The following is a 17,674-nucleotide window of genomic DNA, read 5'->3' on the forward strand; positions in this document are numbered from 1 at the left end:
ATATATATATAGTTTTTTCACTATTATTATTATTATTATTATTATTATTATTATCATTATTGTTATTGTTATTATTATTATTATTGTTGTTGTTGTTGTTGTTATTTTTATTTTTATTTTTTTTACTCCGTAAACTATGCACTGTGTATTTATGGACGTGTTTTTTTTGTTGTTGTTGTTTTTTTTTAATTATGCATTCTCAGTCATCCAGAGTGCTCCCTGCTCCCTACCTAGTGCACTACATAGGTCGTGAAATGATGCCTTCTGCACACAAACAGAGCTTTATAAGTCTAACAAAGGGCTCAGTTTGGGATTCGGGATTGAACCATGTGTGCACGGATCCTTACTTGACGTTTAGTGCGCTGTTTGAGCACAGAAACCCTGATTTAAGGACTCACGAAGTGCACTACGTAGGGAGTAGGGAGCTATTCGAGACACAGCCTTACAGTGTAAATGACGTCCGCTCCTCCAGGGGGCCGCAGCTGAGCTTCACACCTAGAAACAAACGCACAAGGAAGAGGAAGTGGAGACGTGTTATTAAGTTTGTTTTCATCGGGTTACATCAGGATCCACCTTAAATAAGAGCTTTTAAACTCGTTTAAAGCGGCTCTGATCGTTCAGGCATCAGCGGACATGGAGGCCGAGCTGTTCCTGCTGCATCTTCTCTTCCTGCCCTTCGTCCGCTGCTGGAATAATAATGGTACAGTACAGATTAAACTATCAATCTGATCAATAATCACACTGAAACCTCATTTAGGGGCTTTGTGCCTGGATTTGATTTTGAAATGGCTCAGTTTTCGCTCATATACTAAGTTGAATTTGGCTTCTTAGTCGAATTTTCCGTTCCACCTTAAATGGTGCAGCACTTACATTGTGGCGCCTCGGGCGTTACATTAATAACTGAGCACCATTTAAGGTGGAACGGAAAATTCCACTAAGATGAGCGATTTGATGCCACATCTGTCATTTTCCAAACCCCCTTAAAAACAAACTACACTATACATAATACACTCTTAAAAAACACGGTTCTTCAAAGGTTCTTCAGTAAAGAGAATGGTTTTATTTAAAACCCCTGAGTTCTAGATAGAACCATTTCATGCTGTAATGGCTCTGTGCAGGGTGAAGTGGTCCTAAATAGCACCAAAAAAGGGTTCTTCTGTTGTAACAAGCTTGCCATCGTAATGGTAGCAGAACCTTTTTGGTGCTCTGTAGAACCATTTTCAAAAAGGTGCTAGATAGAGCCATTTCATGCTATAATGGCTCTGTGCTTTACATCTACAAGGTGGACCGACGAGGTAGGAGTGTCTAATAGAGTGGACAGTGAGTGGACACAGTGTTTAAAAACTCCAGCAGCACTGCTGTGTCTGATCCACTCGTACCAGCACAACACACACTAACACACCACCACCACGTCAGTGTCACTGCAGTGCTGAGAATGATCCACCACCCAGAGATTTCAGGTGTATGAATGGTGGTGTGTATTATAATACGTCTGTCTGTCCGTGTGTAGGTGCTGTGTTGCTGCGTGATGTTCAGGCTCTGACGCTCTACAGGGGGCGCTACACCGCCGCACGCCGCACCAGCCCCATTCCTCAGCTGCAGTGCGTCGGAGGATCCGCCGGCTGTGGCTCCTTCACGCCGGAGGTGGTCCAGTGTCAGAACAAAGGATGGGACGGGGTGGACGTGCAGGTCTGTGACAACATTTGAAGCTGAAGTTTAGCAAAATAGTCTGGTTCCCTCAGTCCTGCAACCGTGGAGTGTAACATAAACGAGTATATGTATTTATTTAGTAGTTCACAGTAGGGCTGGGCAATATAACAGCAGGCTGTTATGGTGATAAACAGTGTCACTACATAATGTTTATCACCAGTGCTTTAGAAATGACCTGCATGTTTCATCATAAAGAGAGCAAATTTAGTCCCGTTGGTACTGAATAATGATTACTGTGTTAACAGTTTTTGATAATAGATTTTTTTTTAATGTAGCACTACTGTTTCTCTTTTCTGTGTTCCAACTGATGAGCTGTCAAATAAATATTGTGACATTTTGCGTATCATGAAAGTTTCTCGAAGCATTGCGGTGTTATATTTCTGCCGTATCGCCCAACTCTGGTACACAAAAAGGAGCCCTGTACCATCACGTATGGGCGCTCGTTCTACGGACGTAGGCACAAGGCCAAAAAGTGACTCACAAGAAGGTGTAGCTCTGGTCTAGCACCGCCTAACAACCACCTAACAGCTGCCTAGCAACCAGCTGGAATACCATAGCAACCACCCAGCACACATTAGCAACAACCTGGAATGCCATAACTAGCAACAATTTGCAAAAACCACAGCAGCTGCTGTTTAAGCAACCAAACAACAACGGCGTAAACAGCCCACTGCATAAACAACCACCTAACAGCTGCCTAGCAACCAGCTGGAATACCATAGCAACCACCGAGCACACATAAGCAACAACCTGGAATACCATAACTGCTGTTTAAACAACCAAACAACAACAGCGTAAACAGCCCACTGCCTAACAACCACCTAACAGCTGCTTAGCAACCAGCTAAGATATCGGCACTCCTAGAATGTCTTTCAGCCAGTGTCTCTCTCTCTCTCTCTCTCTCTCTCTCTCTCTCTCTTTCTCTCTCTCTCCCTCTCCACAGTGGGAATGTAAGGCTGATCTGGATAACTGGTACAGGTTTGGTCGAGTGGAGGTGTCGTGTGAAGGTTTCAACAGTCCTGACGACCCGTACGTGCTGCAGGGGTCGTGCGGTCTGGAGTACACTCTGGAGCTCACAGCGGAGGGCCGGCAGAACCAAGGGTCCCGCGGCTCCTCCGGCTCGTCCGGGTTTGCCGGTTTTGCCTCCAGCTTCTTCCAAGATAAAGGCCACAGCGGCGGCGGCGGATATTATCAGCAGGGCGGTCCGTCGGGGGAAAGTGCTGGAGGTTTGATCGTTATCGCGCTCTTCCTGCTGCTCGCTTACGGCGTCTACAAGCTGTTCCTCTGCAATCCCACCCATGGCCACCAGGGTGTCCAAGGAGATGGACCTCAGGGGTTCAACGGAGCGTGGAATAATGACTACGGCAACACAGGGCCGCCTCCACCCGGGTTTAAACCTGATTATACAGGTATGGTACAGCGGGGGGAGGATCTGATTAGATCCTAGTTAGGGCTGGGCGATAAAACGATAACGATAATTATCGCGATATAACTTTTCCTCGATACGACATGTTCGATAAATGTTCGATATAATACACCATTCTCACACTTCCACGTTCAGCGAAAGCCCTGGTGGCGTTTTCTACTGCAAGGAAAGTGACACTACTCTGCTGTCGCCAAGAGAGGGCGCACTTCCGAGTCTTTCTACACGATTAGAGAGGGAGGGGGCCACGAGTAAGATGAGTCTTTAGCAACGGCTGAAACGCGGAGATATACAGTCCCTGTTTGAGTGGAGCGGCCGGCGATCTGTTCTCCTGTGACCAAGTGTGGGTGACGAGGTCAGTGGTGTAACTGTGCTGTCCTACAGCGAACTCACCTCTTTCCTAACCTCCTAACCAGCTTTAGCAGTGTTAAATCACAATCCTACAAAACTACAGCGCTGTTACAGCGCTCAGTCATAATTTAGTATGAGTGCGTTCCCAAGCAGCGAAAGTGAAAGAAAGAAGTGAGTTCATGTTCATTACAGCCCTGATTTAAACGAAAGTAAACTGAGGAAGCTGTGAGGCATTGGAGAGCAGGAGAGCGCTGTCTTTTCAGGCCAGCTGTTTTTAGCAGCTGGCTAACTTGAAGCAGCGCGCTGTCACTCACACAGCACGGAGAATTGATGATACTGTGGATCAAACAAGACACAAAAGCACCACTTTCAGTTCAAACATACCTAAAAGGAGGACTCTGTTTGTCTGGTGTTGATATTTTGCGGTTCACCACTTAAACTACTACGATAGTATAGAGAAATCCAGTCGTCGCTAGCTGGTGTCTGAATACTGTGATGTCATTTGTAACGGGGTAGCCGAGCGCTCGGCACCAGCTAAAAATAATCTGTTTCTTAAATTATGACTATTACAAAATAGCCATGCTTTTCCAGCTGGTAAAAACAGCTCATCAGACACTTTGACAGGGTGTGTGTTGTGTTCTGACCATAAAGGATAGTTTAAAACAGCAATTAACCCCCCAGGACCAAAAATCAGCCTTCAAACTTGAAAGAAATAATGATTTGACATTTGTCGCGGTATGTATCGATATCGAACGATATGAATTTTGTTTATCCTGATAACATTTTTGGCCATATCGCCCAGCTCTAATCCTCGTAACCACCTGGAATACCCTAGAAACCACGTTAGCAACTGCCTAGGAACACCCTGTTAACCACCTGACAGTACCTTAGCAACAACCTGGAATACAAGGTGTCAACTGCATAGCTACCCCCTAGCAACCACCCGGAATGCTGTAGAAATAAGCTACCGACAGTCTTTAAATTTATTTATAAACATTATTAGTCGACTTAGTCAAGCAAAGAAGAAGTTCATTAACAAACATTCCTGGTTTTGGTGATGTCACATATTTACATGTATCTCCCTCTTCGACCTACAGAAGCTGTTTCACTGTATGTTGATCACATGCAGGTTTGTGGTTTTCTATGCTAACAGCTTTTATTTCTCTTTTTTTTCCAGCTCATTCTCCAGATTACACCTCCTCTGGACCCAGTTATGGTTTTGCAGACGCGTACACCAGACCCCACGCCGCGGGGACGGGATTTACCCGCCCGTCTGGGTTAGGGGGAGGTGGATTCTGGTCTGGCATGGGCACTGGTGGACTGCTGGGGTATCTGTTTGGAAACCAGAGGTCAGTAGAGACGTAAAGTCGTTTTTACTGGAGCTGCTCCTGCGTTAGTGTGCTGATAGCCTTAACCCTGGTGTGGTGTCGATGTGTTTGTTACTCAGTGGTCTGGTGACCCACCACATTATTGTTTTATTAAATCAATACAGCCATAACAGTTTATGTAAAAATCCCAGATATTTAAAATATCACAAGTGTCCAGCGTAGGGTTCTCCTTTAGCAGCTGTAGCCAGTCAGCAGCCTGTCCATGTTGTCCACCCTCACACACACACATACAAACACATACATACACACACATACAAACACATACATACACACACACACACACACACACACACATACAAACACATACACACACAGACACACACACACACTAACAGCAGGCCATGTAGGAGGAGAACAGAGTGAAGGACACAGCACCTCCACACTTTTACTCCCCGCAGGTTCACCCAACACCACATGTGTAATATAAATGTGTGGGGGTGAACAGAGTGAAGACCCTGAAAATGGGTTATTTTATATGTTCTTCACAGAAAATGAGTAAAAGACAAGAATCTGAGGTTGAAATAATAATAAATCACATCATTTTTTCTTTTGGTGAACATTAAAAATGAGTGATATCACGTGTGATATTTACAACACATGCGATTGGTCTGCGAGTCTCCCGGCCGCTAAAGCTACCTTAAACGCTAGAAAAGCCACGCCGATGAAAACAGGACCACCCGGTCGAAATTAATAACTCTCCATAGTTTATCGGTTACAGGTCCAGGACAGCATCTGGGACCGGACTCGGACCGCGGTGCGCCCATTAGTGACCTCTGATCTAAGTCATGTTTGGTGTCTGAAGCTTGCTTCTTTAGTTTTACACTGGAGCTCTGACGCTAGTGTAGCTGAAAAGCATAGAAACTTATACCAATAAGTTTCCAATTAGCGTTGTGCTAACTGCATGTCTGAATCTTCACACCGAAGTCTAAAACTGTGAAGAGCTGTTGAGTCCGATTCTGGGCTCGTCTTGGGGGAGGGGCTCATTATCACTGGTTTGCTTTTATGCACAATCCCATTTCTTCTTTTGACCCCTACCCCTTGTTTTCGAGTGTGACCCTAACCCCTTGGAGCTGAGTTAAAAAGGGGTAGTGGTTGAAATCTTCCCTCTGAAATGGGACCCTCAAATAAAAAGAGCATTACTTCATTAACAGCTACCAGCGCTGCTCTGTAGGCGACACTGCCAGTCTGCAGTGACAGCAGAGGAGGGTAAAGTTCAGCTCCTCACTGCTGGGCTTTAGTTACATTTAGGGCATCATATGATCTTCAAAGAGGGGGGCAATTATTTATTATCACCCACCCCTAATTCTTCAGTGATATGAAGCTGAAGTCAGACATTCACCAGATTCTTGTTCTAACTTTCTCGTTCCACCTTAAATGGTGCAGCAGTTACATTCTGGCGCTTCAGGCGTCAGAACTGCTGGACTATTTAAGGTGGAACGGGAAAGTTAGCTAGCTAGCTACCGAGACATTACCATAATATTAGCAATTTTTTATGCTTGTTATGAAGAAAACAACCAAAATACACTGAAACGACGTTAAACTAAGATAAAACAGTGATTATCGTAATTTTTTAACAGAGAAAATTCTCACATTTGTGGATTTCTTTGGTCTTTTTTTCGGTTTTTCTTTTTTTCTCATAACTCTCTGTTTGGAGTATCTGAAAAACCTCCGTTTGGAGGGCCATGTAGCCCCTAACACTTCACCCTACCCCTTTATCTCAACTAAAATCAGGACACCCTACCCCTAGACATGAACGCGCAAAACAGAGGGCTAAGGGCTGAGTGGTAGGGGCGAGGGGTGAAATGGGATTGGGCCTAAGTGGTCCTGGATCCGGGAAAAACCTCTGGTGAGAAAACGCCAAGGTAGATTTCATCACATGGTTTCTGACGCACTGTAATAGCAGCAGCAGCCGTCCTCGAGTCTGGATTGAGTCTGGATTTTGTCTGGATTTTTTGTTTTGTACTGAACGATCAGCTTAATCCATCCTTGAATTCTTCTTTCAGACGTCAGCCCTATATGGGCCCCACCCAGCGCTCCAACTTCAGCGCTCCTTCTGCCCCCAAAACGAGCTCCGGAACACGAACCGCCTCAGGTAAACGACAACAACACATGAATAAACGATTCAGAACAGTACATTGAGATGTTTGTCCATCTGTTTTTAATATATCAAACAAACACTGGTGTTTTTGATGGTTTTCTCCTTCAGGCTTTGGCGGGACAAAGAGAAGATAAGTAGCACTGAAATACAGACCGTCCTCCTGCGACCACGACTCATCGTTTGCAGCTGAAATGTGAAGATATTTAAGGAAGATGCGGGTGGAGGGCTTTACTAAGCTGATTTTAGGGATTAGCGAGTTAACTTTCAGCACATACTGAGCTCAACTTTGGGTTCTAACAGTGATAATGGGTCAAAAGCCTAAGTCACACAGGAAGCTTACTCTTTCACACTGGACACGTGAGGCGAGAGTAGTTTCGGTTTGCGTTGCTTTTTACGTAATACAAGTGGCGGAAGCGTTTACTGCGCATTTGCTGCTTAGATAAACTTTGTGTAGATGACATTTGGGCAGAGCTGTTAAAGTCAACCTGAAATCAAAATGGACCTTTTTTTTTACCTTGTTAGTTCATGTCCTTAGTCACGTTAAGCACAGGCCACTGTCACATCATTCAAAAGACAAAATTCTTGTTTCTCGCTGATCTTTAATTGAAGTGTACACTGCAAAAAATGGTATCTTGTCAAGTAAAAATATCTTAAATATAGTCAGTAAAGCTGATATTTCTCCTGCTGAGATTGTTGTAAACTTAATTTAGGATTATTTTCCTTATTTCTAGACGTTATTTACTTGTTCTAACTAGTTTTAATAAGTACGTTTTTAATAAGCAGCACTGCTGTGTCTGATCCACCACCCAAATAGTACCTGCTCTATGAGGGTCCATGGGGGTCCTGACCACTGAAGAACAGGGTAAAAGGGGGCTAACAAAGTATGCAGAGAAACAGATGGACTACAGTCTGTAACTGTAGAACTACAACGTGCACCTATATAGTAAGTGGAGCTGATAAAATGGACAATGAGTGTAGAAACAAGGAGGTGGTCATAATGTTATGCCTGATCGGTGTATCTCACTATATTGGCAGGTCAATTTCAAGAAATGTGCTTGAAATCATCAAAACTATCTGCCACTGTAGTGAGATAATTGTACGTAATAAAATTACTTAAAACAAGTGAAAAGTGTCTAGAAATTGGCTAGATAATCTTATAATAAGTGCACAACCATCTCAAAATGTGGAATATTACACACATCGACCTGATTTTAGATCATTTCACTTAACAAGGTGCCCTTTTTTGCAGTGTAGTGACTTTTGCCACCTTTAAACACCGTCTGACACTCGGCTCCACCACTGTCGTCCAGCAGGCAGGGAACATTTATATTGACCAGTAATATTTTAGCATGTTTTCCTTCCTCCTCCCACCTCCCTGACCAATCGTCAGCGAGAACACCCGGCATCATTTCCGCTCCCGAATGCAGGAACGTGTCTGTCAGCAGACAACCTCGTCTATTCGCCTCACTTTAGTCTCTTTCTTTCGTTTTTAGACTGATTGTAAAATAATCGCTTGAGTTATTTCAGCTCATTTATGCTAAAAAAACCTGTTTTCATGTTAAAAGGAGTGAGGTGGGGTTAATAACCACACACACACACACACACACACCTCTTGGTCAAACATCAGGTAATTACACTCATACACAGGTTTATTTAACCTGACATCTTTTTTCCTGAAGCCTTTTCTCTTGTTTTTGCAGTGAAAGCGTAAGAGAAGCGAGGGCAGCATGAATGCTAACAGGCTACCTTGGTTAACCACTGTTTTGCCTTGTTTACTTCTTAGAAAGTTAAACAGTAAAAAAGTAAAAATTAAGCTTTCAGCAATTAATGACTCGTGTTTCAGAAACTACAGTAAATATGCATCAAAATTTTGTTGTAGTTCATTTTTGACTCTTGTAAATATTATTATAATATTATATATTATAATATTATAATATTTTTTTAATGCATTTATTATTGTTTTCTTTTGGCTTTTCTGTAAAACAGACAGATTCGGCTGACCAATAGAGTCTGACTCTACATACTTTACATGATCCAGTCAAACCCTGAAGAATTGAATCGCGTCCCACCCACGTTTATTTCCCAGCCGAGGGAAGAAAACTGTTCTGATTTTCGATTCAGGTTGACTTTAACTGTTTGAAAGAGGTCACCATGCTTTTCCACCATGCTACCTGTAGGTATATGATCATTATATTATTTCTGCACTAATTATATATCTGTCTCTGAGGAGGAAGAGGAAGAGGAGATGCATGTAGGTTCACCATATTAAGAGAGGCACATGGGGATTTGTCTAGATTTGTCGATTCGTTTATTAGCCTGGATTGTAGGCTAATATTAAAGCAGGAATACTTCTTTTACTGGTTTAGCCTAGAAACTGCTATCATGCAGTGCACAGCCAGCAGCAAAAATAGACTCGAAGCTTATTCCCACTGGCTACTGCCTCAGTGTCGTGTGCCACATGTTGCTGGTGTAAAAGGTGATAAATGTAGGAACGTATAGCTGGTTATCATGTATGGTTTAAGCTGGGTTTAAACTGAGTTTAATGCATTTAAATCACACTGATTTCATCTTCTGCGCTTTCACTAAACAATGTGAGGAAAAAACCAGACTCCATGAAAGTGAGGACAATTAGCAACAAACTAGCCAGCTAAGCATACTGATAGGAGGATAGAGTGATTACGTTAACATTCATGATGCATTTACTTTCTCAAAACAGTGAACTTTGTGGCCTGTGTTACAGATTTGACCAATCACTGTGTCTGTTGACTGATCTAAAATCTAAAACTAACAGTAGCTCATCTAAAAGTAGAGCTACTTTATTACTCGTGGAAATGACATCTGGCACTTTCCGTGCATAGAGTCCATTTTAGGCCTCGAAAAAAAATGAAATTGTACTTTTTTTCTTGGGTGTTTTGGACAAAATATTAATAAAAATGTGCGCTTAATCTTCTAAATATGTTATTTTCCACCTCAGACTGTTCCGACTATCCGCGACTATGAGCTGTTTTTCTGAGATGTACAGCATTTTTTGTAACCAATTTTTAGGTAGATGTAAAAATGGCATTTAAAAGCCTGTGTCAATGAAATTTTCTAGCAAGAAGTATAGTGATTTATGAAATACATGTAAAGCTTTTCAGTGAAATAATCCAAAGTTTACTTCTGTTTTCTATATTTCTTATATTGCTTTAAAACAGAAACAGAAAAAAAAAACAACATTTTTTCTTATAGTAGTAAGTTTAACTAATGACTCTTGTTACCAGATTGACACTTCTGGTAAAGTAACCTACTAAATGAAACATATTAATGACTGTTTTCATCAAAAATGATGGAATAACAGGGTTGAACACAGATCATATTCCCCTTTAAGCCGATATTAATGCAGTAAAAAATGTATATAACATAGAGCAAACGGGAGAGTTGACGTTTTCATTAAAACATTTGTTTCGAGCCGTTATTATTCAGTTAAAAAAATGGGAGACAGTTTTTGTGATCATTTAAATGCTAATTTTAATAGTTTCATTTTAAATTAAAGTACAGATCCTTTCACTTTTCACAGAAATAAACAACAGCACCCACTTTTGCTGCTTTATAAAAAAAAAAGGATATGGGACCTAAATTGAACTCTATTCATGAAAAGTGCCAACTATTGCTGAACTCAGCTTTCTGGGTTGGAATTCCCAGTTTATAGAGCATTGAATTCCCAAGTTACACTGCAAAAAAATTGTATCTTTTCAAGTGAAATGATCTTAAATCCAACTGATATATGTAAGACTTTTCATGCTCATATTGTTGTAAGCTTATTATAACACTAGTTTTATTTTTTCTAGACATTTTTTTAACTTGTTTTAAGTAATTTTAACTAGTAAAATTATCTTGTTATATTGGCAGATAGATAATTTTACTTGTTGTAAGAAATTTGCTTGAAACAAGGAAAATTATATGCCGCTATTTAGAGTAGGGAGATAGTTTACTCAGTAAAATGGCTTAAAATAAGTAAAAAAATGTCTAGAACTACTAAAAACCTTATAATATTCCTACAACCATCACAGAAATAGAAGCGTTAGATATATCAGCTGGATTTAGGATCATTTTACTTGACAGGTTATCATTTTTTGCAGTGTGTGATTGATAGTCAAGCGCAGGAACGTTTGGTCTGTGAATGAAGCCAAAGTTAACGTGATCTACACCAGCAGGATGTCGCTCACTGTCAGCCGTATTGGTTGGTTGAATTAGCCCTAACAGCTGAACCAGTTAGCTCGCTAACCTGCGACTCCAGCTTTGTTGTTCTCCATTTAAAGAAGAGTACGAAGGTGGCAGGAGATGAAAAGATGAGGACGTTTTATTATATTTCCACTGATGGAAGCCTTTCCGACACATTAAGAGTTTGCACTGTATCTGACGTGTGGCCTTTCCTGAATTATGTATCTTTTTATGAAAGCTGTTCTTGAAAGTTTTTTGCAGATTCCTCCTTTTGATTGATGTTGAAGTTGCTGTTATGTTATAGATGCTAGATTGGCTTAAGAACTGTGATGTTTATCTACCGCCTTAAGACCTTAATGGCACTGTTGGATTTGGAGTGGGAAGATCTATATCATCAACCGTCGCGCTAAAACCTCGTATTTCCATTTTGGTGTGTTTCACTTTTTTGCACGATTTGAAAACTCCAGTGATTCTTTGCCTTGTGTGGAAATTTTATGATGAATGGACAAACAGAATTGGTCCAAAATGACTTCGAAAAAAGTCTAGTTGCATTAACTTCAATTACAAGTCAAGGTAACACTTTACTGTAGGGTACTGTTCATGAGGCTACATGACATCTGTATAAGCTTGTTAAGACAACTGACATAACCCTACATAACTGTTTATAAATGCTTATTCCAGCAGGTGTCATTTGCTATAAAGGTGACATTTGTCAATTTTGATCAAAGTTAGCTAAAGTAGCCTTTATGACAGATGACGCCTAAGGGAATAAGCATTTATAAACATTTATGTAGGGTTATGTCAGTTGTCATGACAAGCTTATGTAAGTGTCATGTAGCCTTATGAACAGCACTCTACAGTAAAGTGTTACCCAAGTCAAGTTTTTTCCTTCTCCTGTAAAGTCGTATCGGAGATGCGAGGTTTGGTTCTGCGACGATATGCTTAAGGTCGGTTTCTACATTGGGAGAAATGCGTGGGCTGACTTGTTGCTTCAGTTTTGGCCTAAATTCGACACTTGAAGGGTTGCCAGTGATGTCATAAGTGTCACACAATCCGATTGGCTGTCTAGAAAAATAGCTAAAGTTCAGTGCGGTGTAATCGAGACCAGTATAAGGTGGAGCACATCTGTATTTTTGGATGGGAGCATGTTTTAATCACTGAATTTGTCCACTGTCTTCTCAACAAAGCCCATTAAAATCCTTATACAATGTATCCAGTGTTTACAAGAGACAAAACAACTGACTGCTTTACCACAGAGACCATAATTACTTAATATAGTGTAAATATCTCTGCGTAAGCCGACACATTTCTCCCAAAACAGACTTTAAATAGTGATTGTTATCAGAGATTTCCGCTCAGATGCATTTGAAATTATGTAATTTAACTTTTTTAGCGAGGCGATGAGTACGTTTATTTTTCTTGTGGTGTTATTTTGACTGTGTTAATGACTTGATATATTTAAAAATATAAATTTTGATGGCTCTGCAGTTGTTTCTTCTTTCTTATCATTTGAGGATGTTTACTGATTGGTGTAAATAGGCCTGATGGGGTGACTGGGTAGCTTCTTTTTTAGGCCTTCCACCATCCGACATTTGGCCAGCAATATGTTTGGCAGTGGTGTACATGTCACGTATTTACATTATATGTGACTTGCTTCCTTACGTGTCTGTATGACCAAATATTCATCATAAAAATAAGGATAAATACTATATTACATCTCATGTAAAACGACAGTGAGACTGTATAAACGTTTGCTTGAGAACTTAAGCCAGAAAATCTTATTCTATGATTGTTCAGTGGTTTATAAGTGTGGAAATACAAACTACATTTCACATTTATTGGGAAAAATGCAGTTATTAAAAGGATAAAACCTAATTTCTCTTAAGAATTCAAAACGGGCTGCATGTGCACATGTGCAAATATTGAAGTAGTATGTTTTAATGTGAAAGTTATTCCTGTACGTGCACTTATGTATCATGTATGGACCAACATAACAACATAGAACCAAAAGTATCTGGACAGCTTTTCCTCTTAGTGAACTCGGCTACGCGCTCATCGCTGACACAGCTGGTATAATCTCACAGAAAAGCGCTGACCAATAGAATGAGATGCTCTGAAGCAGCCTTAGATCACATGAGCCACCATGGGGCGCTCAAGGTCACCAGGCTGGGCGCCAAGCATGGGCTAGAGGGGTGTAAAGCCCCCCAGCATCGGGCTGTGATCTACTGGCACCGGCACGTCAGTGTTACTGCAGAGCTGAGAATGATCCACCACCCAAATAGTACCTGCTCTGTGAGGGTCCATGGGGGTCCTGACCACTGAAGAACAGGGTAACAAAGCATGCAGAGAAACAGGTGGACTACAGTCAGTGGAGCTGATAAAATGGGCAGTGAGTGTAGGTGGTTTTAATGAAGCGCAGAGTCATATATGAAGGTAAAAACACAGTTGGCCCGTACGGGGATCGAACCCGCGACCTTGGCGTTATTAGCACCACGCTCTAACCAACTGAGCTAACCGGCCACGAGCACGGATTTCAACATAACAGGTCTAGACCATAGAACCACCGCTCAAAGGAACGGTACTATGCATATAGCCGGTAATGAAGGGTAACGTTACGCTATAACATATGTTGTGTTTTGGATGCTGGTATGCTGGTCAACCAGTATGACCATGCTGGGGTGACTAGCTAAACCAGCAGGGAAGCGGGGAAGTTGTGGTACTGGATTAACATTAAAACACAATAACCCTGATAAAAAAAATCTCTGTTTTAATGGTGTTTTTTTCAGCAGAGGAAACATTTGTTGAGTTACTGCGCTAGTCTGACGATCCGCGCATGCTCAGTAGAGCCGCCCGCTGAGCAGGACAGATTGCTAGAACAGCCGGCAGATGGCGCTGCGGATCTTCGGGCGACACTAAGCGCTTCATGTCCAGAAGAAGCGCGACGTAAACAAAGCGAGCTACGAGTATGAACTGAATTTTTATCTTTCTTTGTCGTTTTAAGGGAGAATAAGTGGATCATTCCAGACAGTATTTCACCACTAAGAGCTTCACGTTTAACCGCGCTTCTCAGCTTCGCTGTTGATTCCGTATTTTTGGTGTTTTCGTTGATAAACTGTCTGATATCAGTCAGGTGGGTCTGTTATCTGTCAGACTGGGTGTTTAAACTCCTTTTTCTCCCAGTTTTCAGTGGTTTTAGCGGATATTCTGGTCTTATGGATCCTCCCGAGTCTAACGGAGCGGTCAGTTCGTGTTCTGACCCGGCCGACCCGCTGACGAAGCCCCGAACTGAGCCTTTACCTCCGGCTGTGTTAGCGAGGATCGAGCGGAACCGACAGAGGGCGCTGCTGCTGAGACAAGCGCGCCTCGCCCGCGCAGCGCCGTCTGCTGGAGACGGTGAGTAACAGCCGGCTCCCCAAACCAACCCCGCCATAGAAATACACGGGAGTCTTACTGCAACATGCAGAATCACTGAGGGTCAATTATTCGAGCGTGACTCTGTAGAATAACACTGAGCCACTAAAGTGGTTCTTCAGGGTTCTTCTAAAGTGGTTCTTCAGATTGGACCCAGATAACAGACAGTTTCGGGCCAATTCTGGCTTTCCTGTGTGAGTGTCAATTGACTACTTGGAAAATGCTGGGCATGCGGGCCAGAACAGGGCCAGATCCTGGACAGCTTCATATGGTGTTGCCTCGTGTCTACATTCGTGGGACGATTCTGGCGTGAATGCTGTGAACCAACAATATAGTTGGGCCAGATTTGGGCCATATCCTTTAGTTCTACTCTATTTACAGTGCGTGGGCCAGATCTGGGCCAAGGACCCAGACGTATACTGGGCCAGAACAAACCAAGGATGTGGCCCACCAGTGGGCTGGACAGACTTTGCTAACTGGGGAGAGTGTGTTGTATATTCTTACACTGTCAAGGTTGTTACAGTACAAGAACCCTTTTTGGTGCTATATAGAACACTACACATTCTCCATCAGTCTGGAGAACTATCTGACCACACTAAAGAACCATTTAAGCATGAAATGGGTCTATACTGCACTAATGGTTCTAAATAGAACCATTGCCTTTACTAAAGAACCCTTGAGGAACCATCTTTTTAAGAGTGTATTCACAAGACAGCAGTGGTGGACAGTAACTAAGTAAATGTAATTCGTTACTGTACTTAAGTAGTTTTTTGCGTATCTGTACTTTACTGAAGTTTTTCCATTTTGGGTGACTTTTTACTTTCACTCCACTACATTATGAGAAATCTGTCGTTCCTTTTGGTTTATGTGTGTATAAAAACGCAACATCAAAATGAACGAAGTGTGAAGGAGGAACACCAATCAGGTCACAGCGCTCACTTTGTTTTGAGCTTGTTTTGACCTGTTGGTCATACAGACTCAGTGCAGCACACGATTCAACATCAGTGCAGCAGTGTAAAATTCTGGGAGAGTCTATTCAACATAAATGATGAACTAACCTAACTTTGTGTAAACAGACCACAATATAGAAATATGTACACATATGCAGTGACTGACGTGTCTTTTTTCTGAATTTATACAAACACTATTTCATTTTATAGTAAATTAGTTTAGGCTAGTTTATGTTTATGAACAGAGACCTACAGATGCAGTTTAGTAAAGGAAACTCATTTAAAGTTTTTATTAAACTTAAACTTGTAACTAAGTTGCAAATAAATCTTAAACTGAAACTTTGCTTGTTTGTAAAAAGTGATTTCAGAGCCACTCAGTTCTACCTGATGGAAACTGTTTGCCTTCAGTGTTTTGTGCTTATGATAATTTTAATAGACATCAGCGTCACTAATTAATGACATTCTATTAAAAGACTGGTTTACCAAGAGAGACACTGGAGTATTTTCACCTAAAATGAGTTAATGAAGTGAGTCTTGTTACATGATAATAGACCATTAAAGTCATAATTAATCTTTTAGTACTTTTACTTTCGATACTTAAGTACATTTGAAGGCAAATACTTTTGTACTTTTACTCAAGTGGAGGTCTAAATGGAGGAACTTCTACTTTTACTGGAGTAATATTTTACCTTGGGTATCTCTACTTTAACTCAAGTACATGATTAGACAACTCAGTGAAGCCTGTATGTGTTCCACAGGTGCAACCGCAGCCAAAGTGATGAAAACCATCGACTCTGGCGCTGGATTCTTCATCGAGGAAGAGGAGGAGGACAGTGAGCAGAGGACCCTGAAGGTGGTGCATAAACCGGGTAATCAGAAAGTCGTCTTTTATTGGCTGACCTACAGCAAGTGGCTCATTCTATGGCCAGCTAGAGTTTTTCAGTGACGTAAACATCCTTCAGTGATTACATCGACAACGTGGTGGCCATTTTCTCCTGTTTGCCACAAATGTACCGAGACACGTTTGGTGTCTGGAATTCGCTTCTGAAAGTTTTAGTACTGGAGCTACGAGGCTAATCTGGCAGTTAGCATGGTGCTAACTGCTGAATCATTCAGTAATCTCGAATAGACTTGATTATGAGGTTTCTGACGCTGTACGACACACTGTTACCTATAAACATGGACTAAAGTTCGTTAGCGTAAAGCTAAAGCAGTTCCAGCCACCTGAGGCCTGATTTTAGTCCATGTTTATAGATAACAGTGAGTCAAAACCCACATAATCAAGTCTATTAGAGACACTGAACATCTCCACACGCTTTGAGTCGAGTGTGTGATGATTTAGCATTTAACACCTTGCTAATTCTTTTGGTTTAAATAGCTTCCTTTACTTCTAAGCGACTTTGGCTGTGCTAATTTAGCTGGCAAGTAGCTAAAGAAGCTAACAACCAGTGGAGTTCACACGGTGCTAATTGGGCTATTCTTTTATTTTGCTGCCTTCAAGTCGTGTCGGAAATATCGTAATTCCGAGATGGATGCGGATGAGCGGCACCACAGCGTCGTGTTTACTAGTGGGAAACTTTTTCAATGAGCCCAGAGTTTCCGGGTTGGGGGCGTGTCAACAGCCGCTGATAAACTGGCCGTATCAGAGCCGGTTTATGAGGAGCCTGGCCACTTCCTATTTCCACCATTATATCAAAAAACAGGACTGCTAAACAGCAGAGGGCGCCCACGAGTGAGTCCTCAATGAATGGGAGTGAATGGAGCTCAATGGCTAAAAAAGAAAAGTTAAAATAGTTTCTAATCACTCGCCCAGAACTTTCCTTTAATTTTAGACAGTAGAAGGATGGATTTCACTAAAAAAACAAAGAAATCTCACCTGTATGTTTCCTTTTTTCTTCATCAAATGGGTTTTGGGCAGCAGAATGCTGGCTTTACTGCTACTGAGTGCTGATTGGTTGGCGAGCGGAGCAGCTCATTGGCTGTTCATGCTCACTGACGTCATGAACGTTCATGAGGTGCCATTTTAAACTCCTATAACTCGAGTTTAAAAGCTCTTAAAAATATAACAGCGGTGTTAAAATGTTTTATGCTGCTCTGTGTTCAGGAACTGATTATATTCTTTTACATTAAAAATGTTTCAGCA

General features: G+C 41.7%; 2 protein-coding genes and 1 non-coding gene across 3 annotated transcripts in view; 2 read left to right on the forward strand and 1 right to left on the reverse strand.

Moving 5' to 3' along the window:
* The first annotated feature begins 485 nt into the window (after positions 1-485).
* saraf (store-operated calcium entry-associated regulatory factor) lies at positions 486-7,846 on the forward strand. The gene is made up of 6 exons (XM_036583609.1): positions 486-700; positions 1,511-1,689; positions 2,654-3,119; positions 4,662-4,833; positions 6,876-6,964; positions 7,079-7,846. Exons 1-6 carry the CDS (start codon positions 634-636, stop codon positions 7,102-7,104), a joined length of 999 nt encoding a protein of 332 aa, XP_036439502.1. The 5' UTR covers positions 486-633; the 3' UTR covers positions 7,105-7,846.
* A 5,770-nt stretch (positions 7,847-13,616) lies between these two features.
* Positions 13,617-13,690, reverse strand: trnai-aau. Its single transcript has one exon. It is a non-coding gene; the product is annotated as a tRNA-Ile (tRNA).
* Positions 13,691-14,095: 405 nt separating this feature from the next.
* The window catches only part of xpa (xeroderma pigmentosum, complementation group A), a 9,398-nt gene continuing 5,819 nt past the window's right edge, over positions 14,096-17,674 (forward strand). Inside the window, exons 1-3 of the mRNA XM_036583610.1 lie at positions 14,096-14,133; positions 14,351-14,563; positions 16,290-16,400. Coding sequence (XP_036439503.1) covers positions 14,383-14,563; positions 16,290-16,400 — 292 coding nt within the window. The 5' untranslated portion in view covers positions 14,096-14,133; positions 14,351-14,382. The remainder of the gene's footprint in view (positions 14,134-14,350; positions 14,564-16,289; positions 16,401-17,674) is intronic.

This window comes from Colossoma macropomum, unplaced genomic scaffold (genome assembly GCF_904425465.1).
Source record: "Colossoma macropomum unplaced genomic scaffold, Colossoma_macropomum, whole genome shotgun sequence".
Taxonomy (NCBI): Eukaryota; Metazoa; Chordata; class Actinopteri; order Characiformes; family Serrasalmidae; genus Colossoma; species Colossoma macropomum.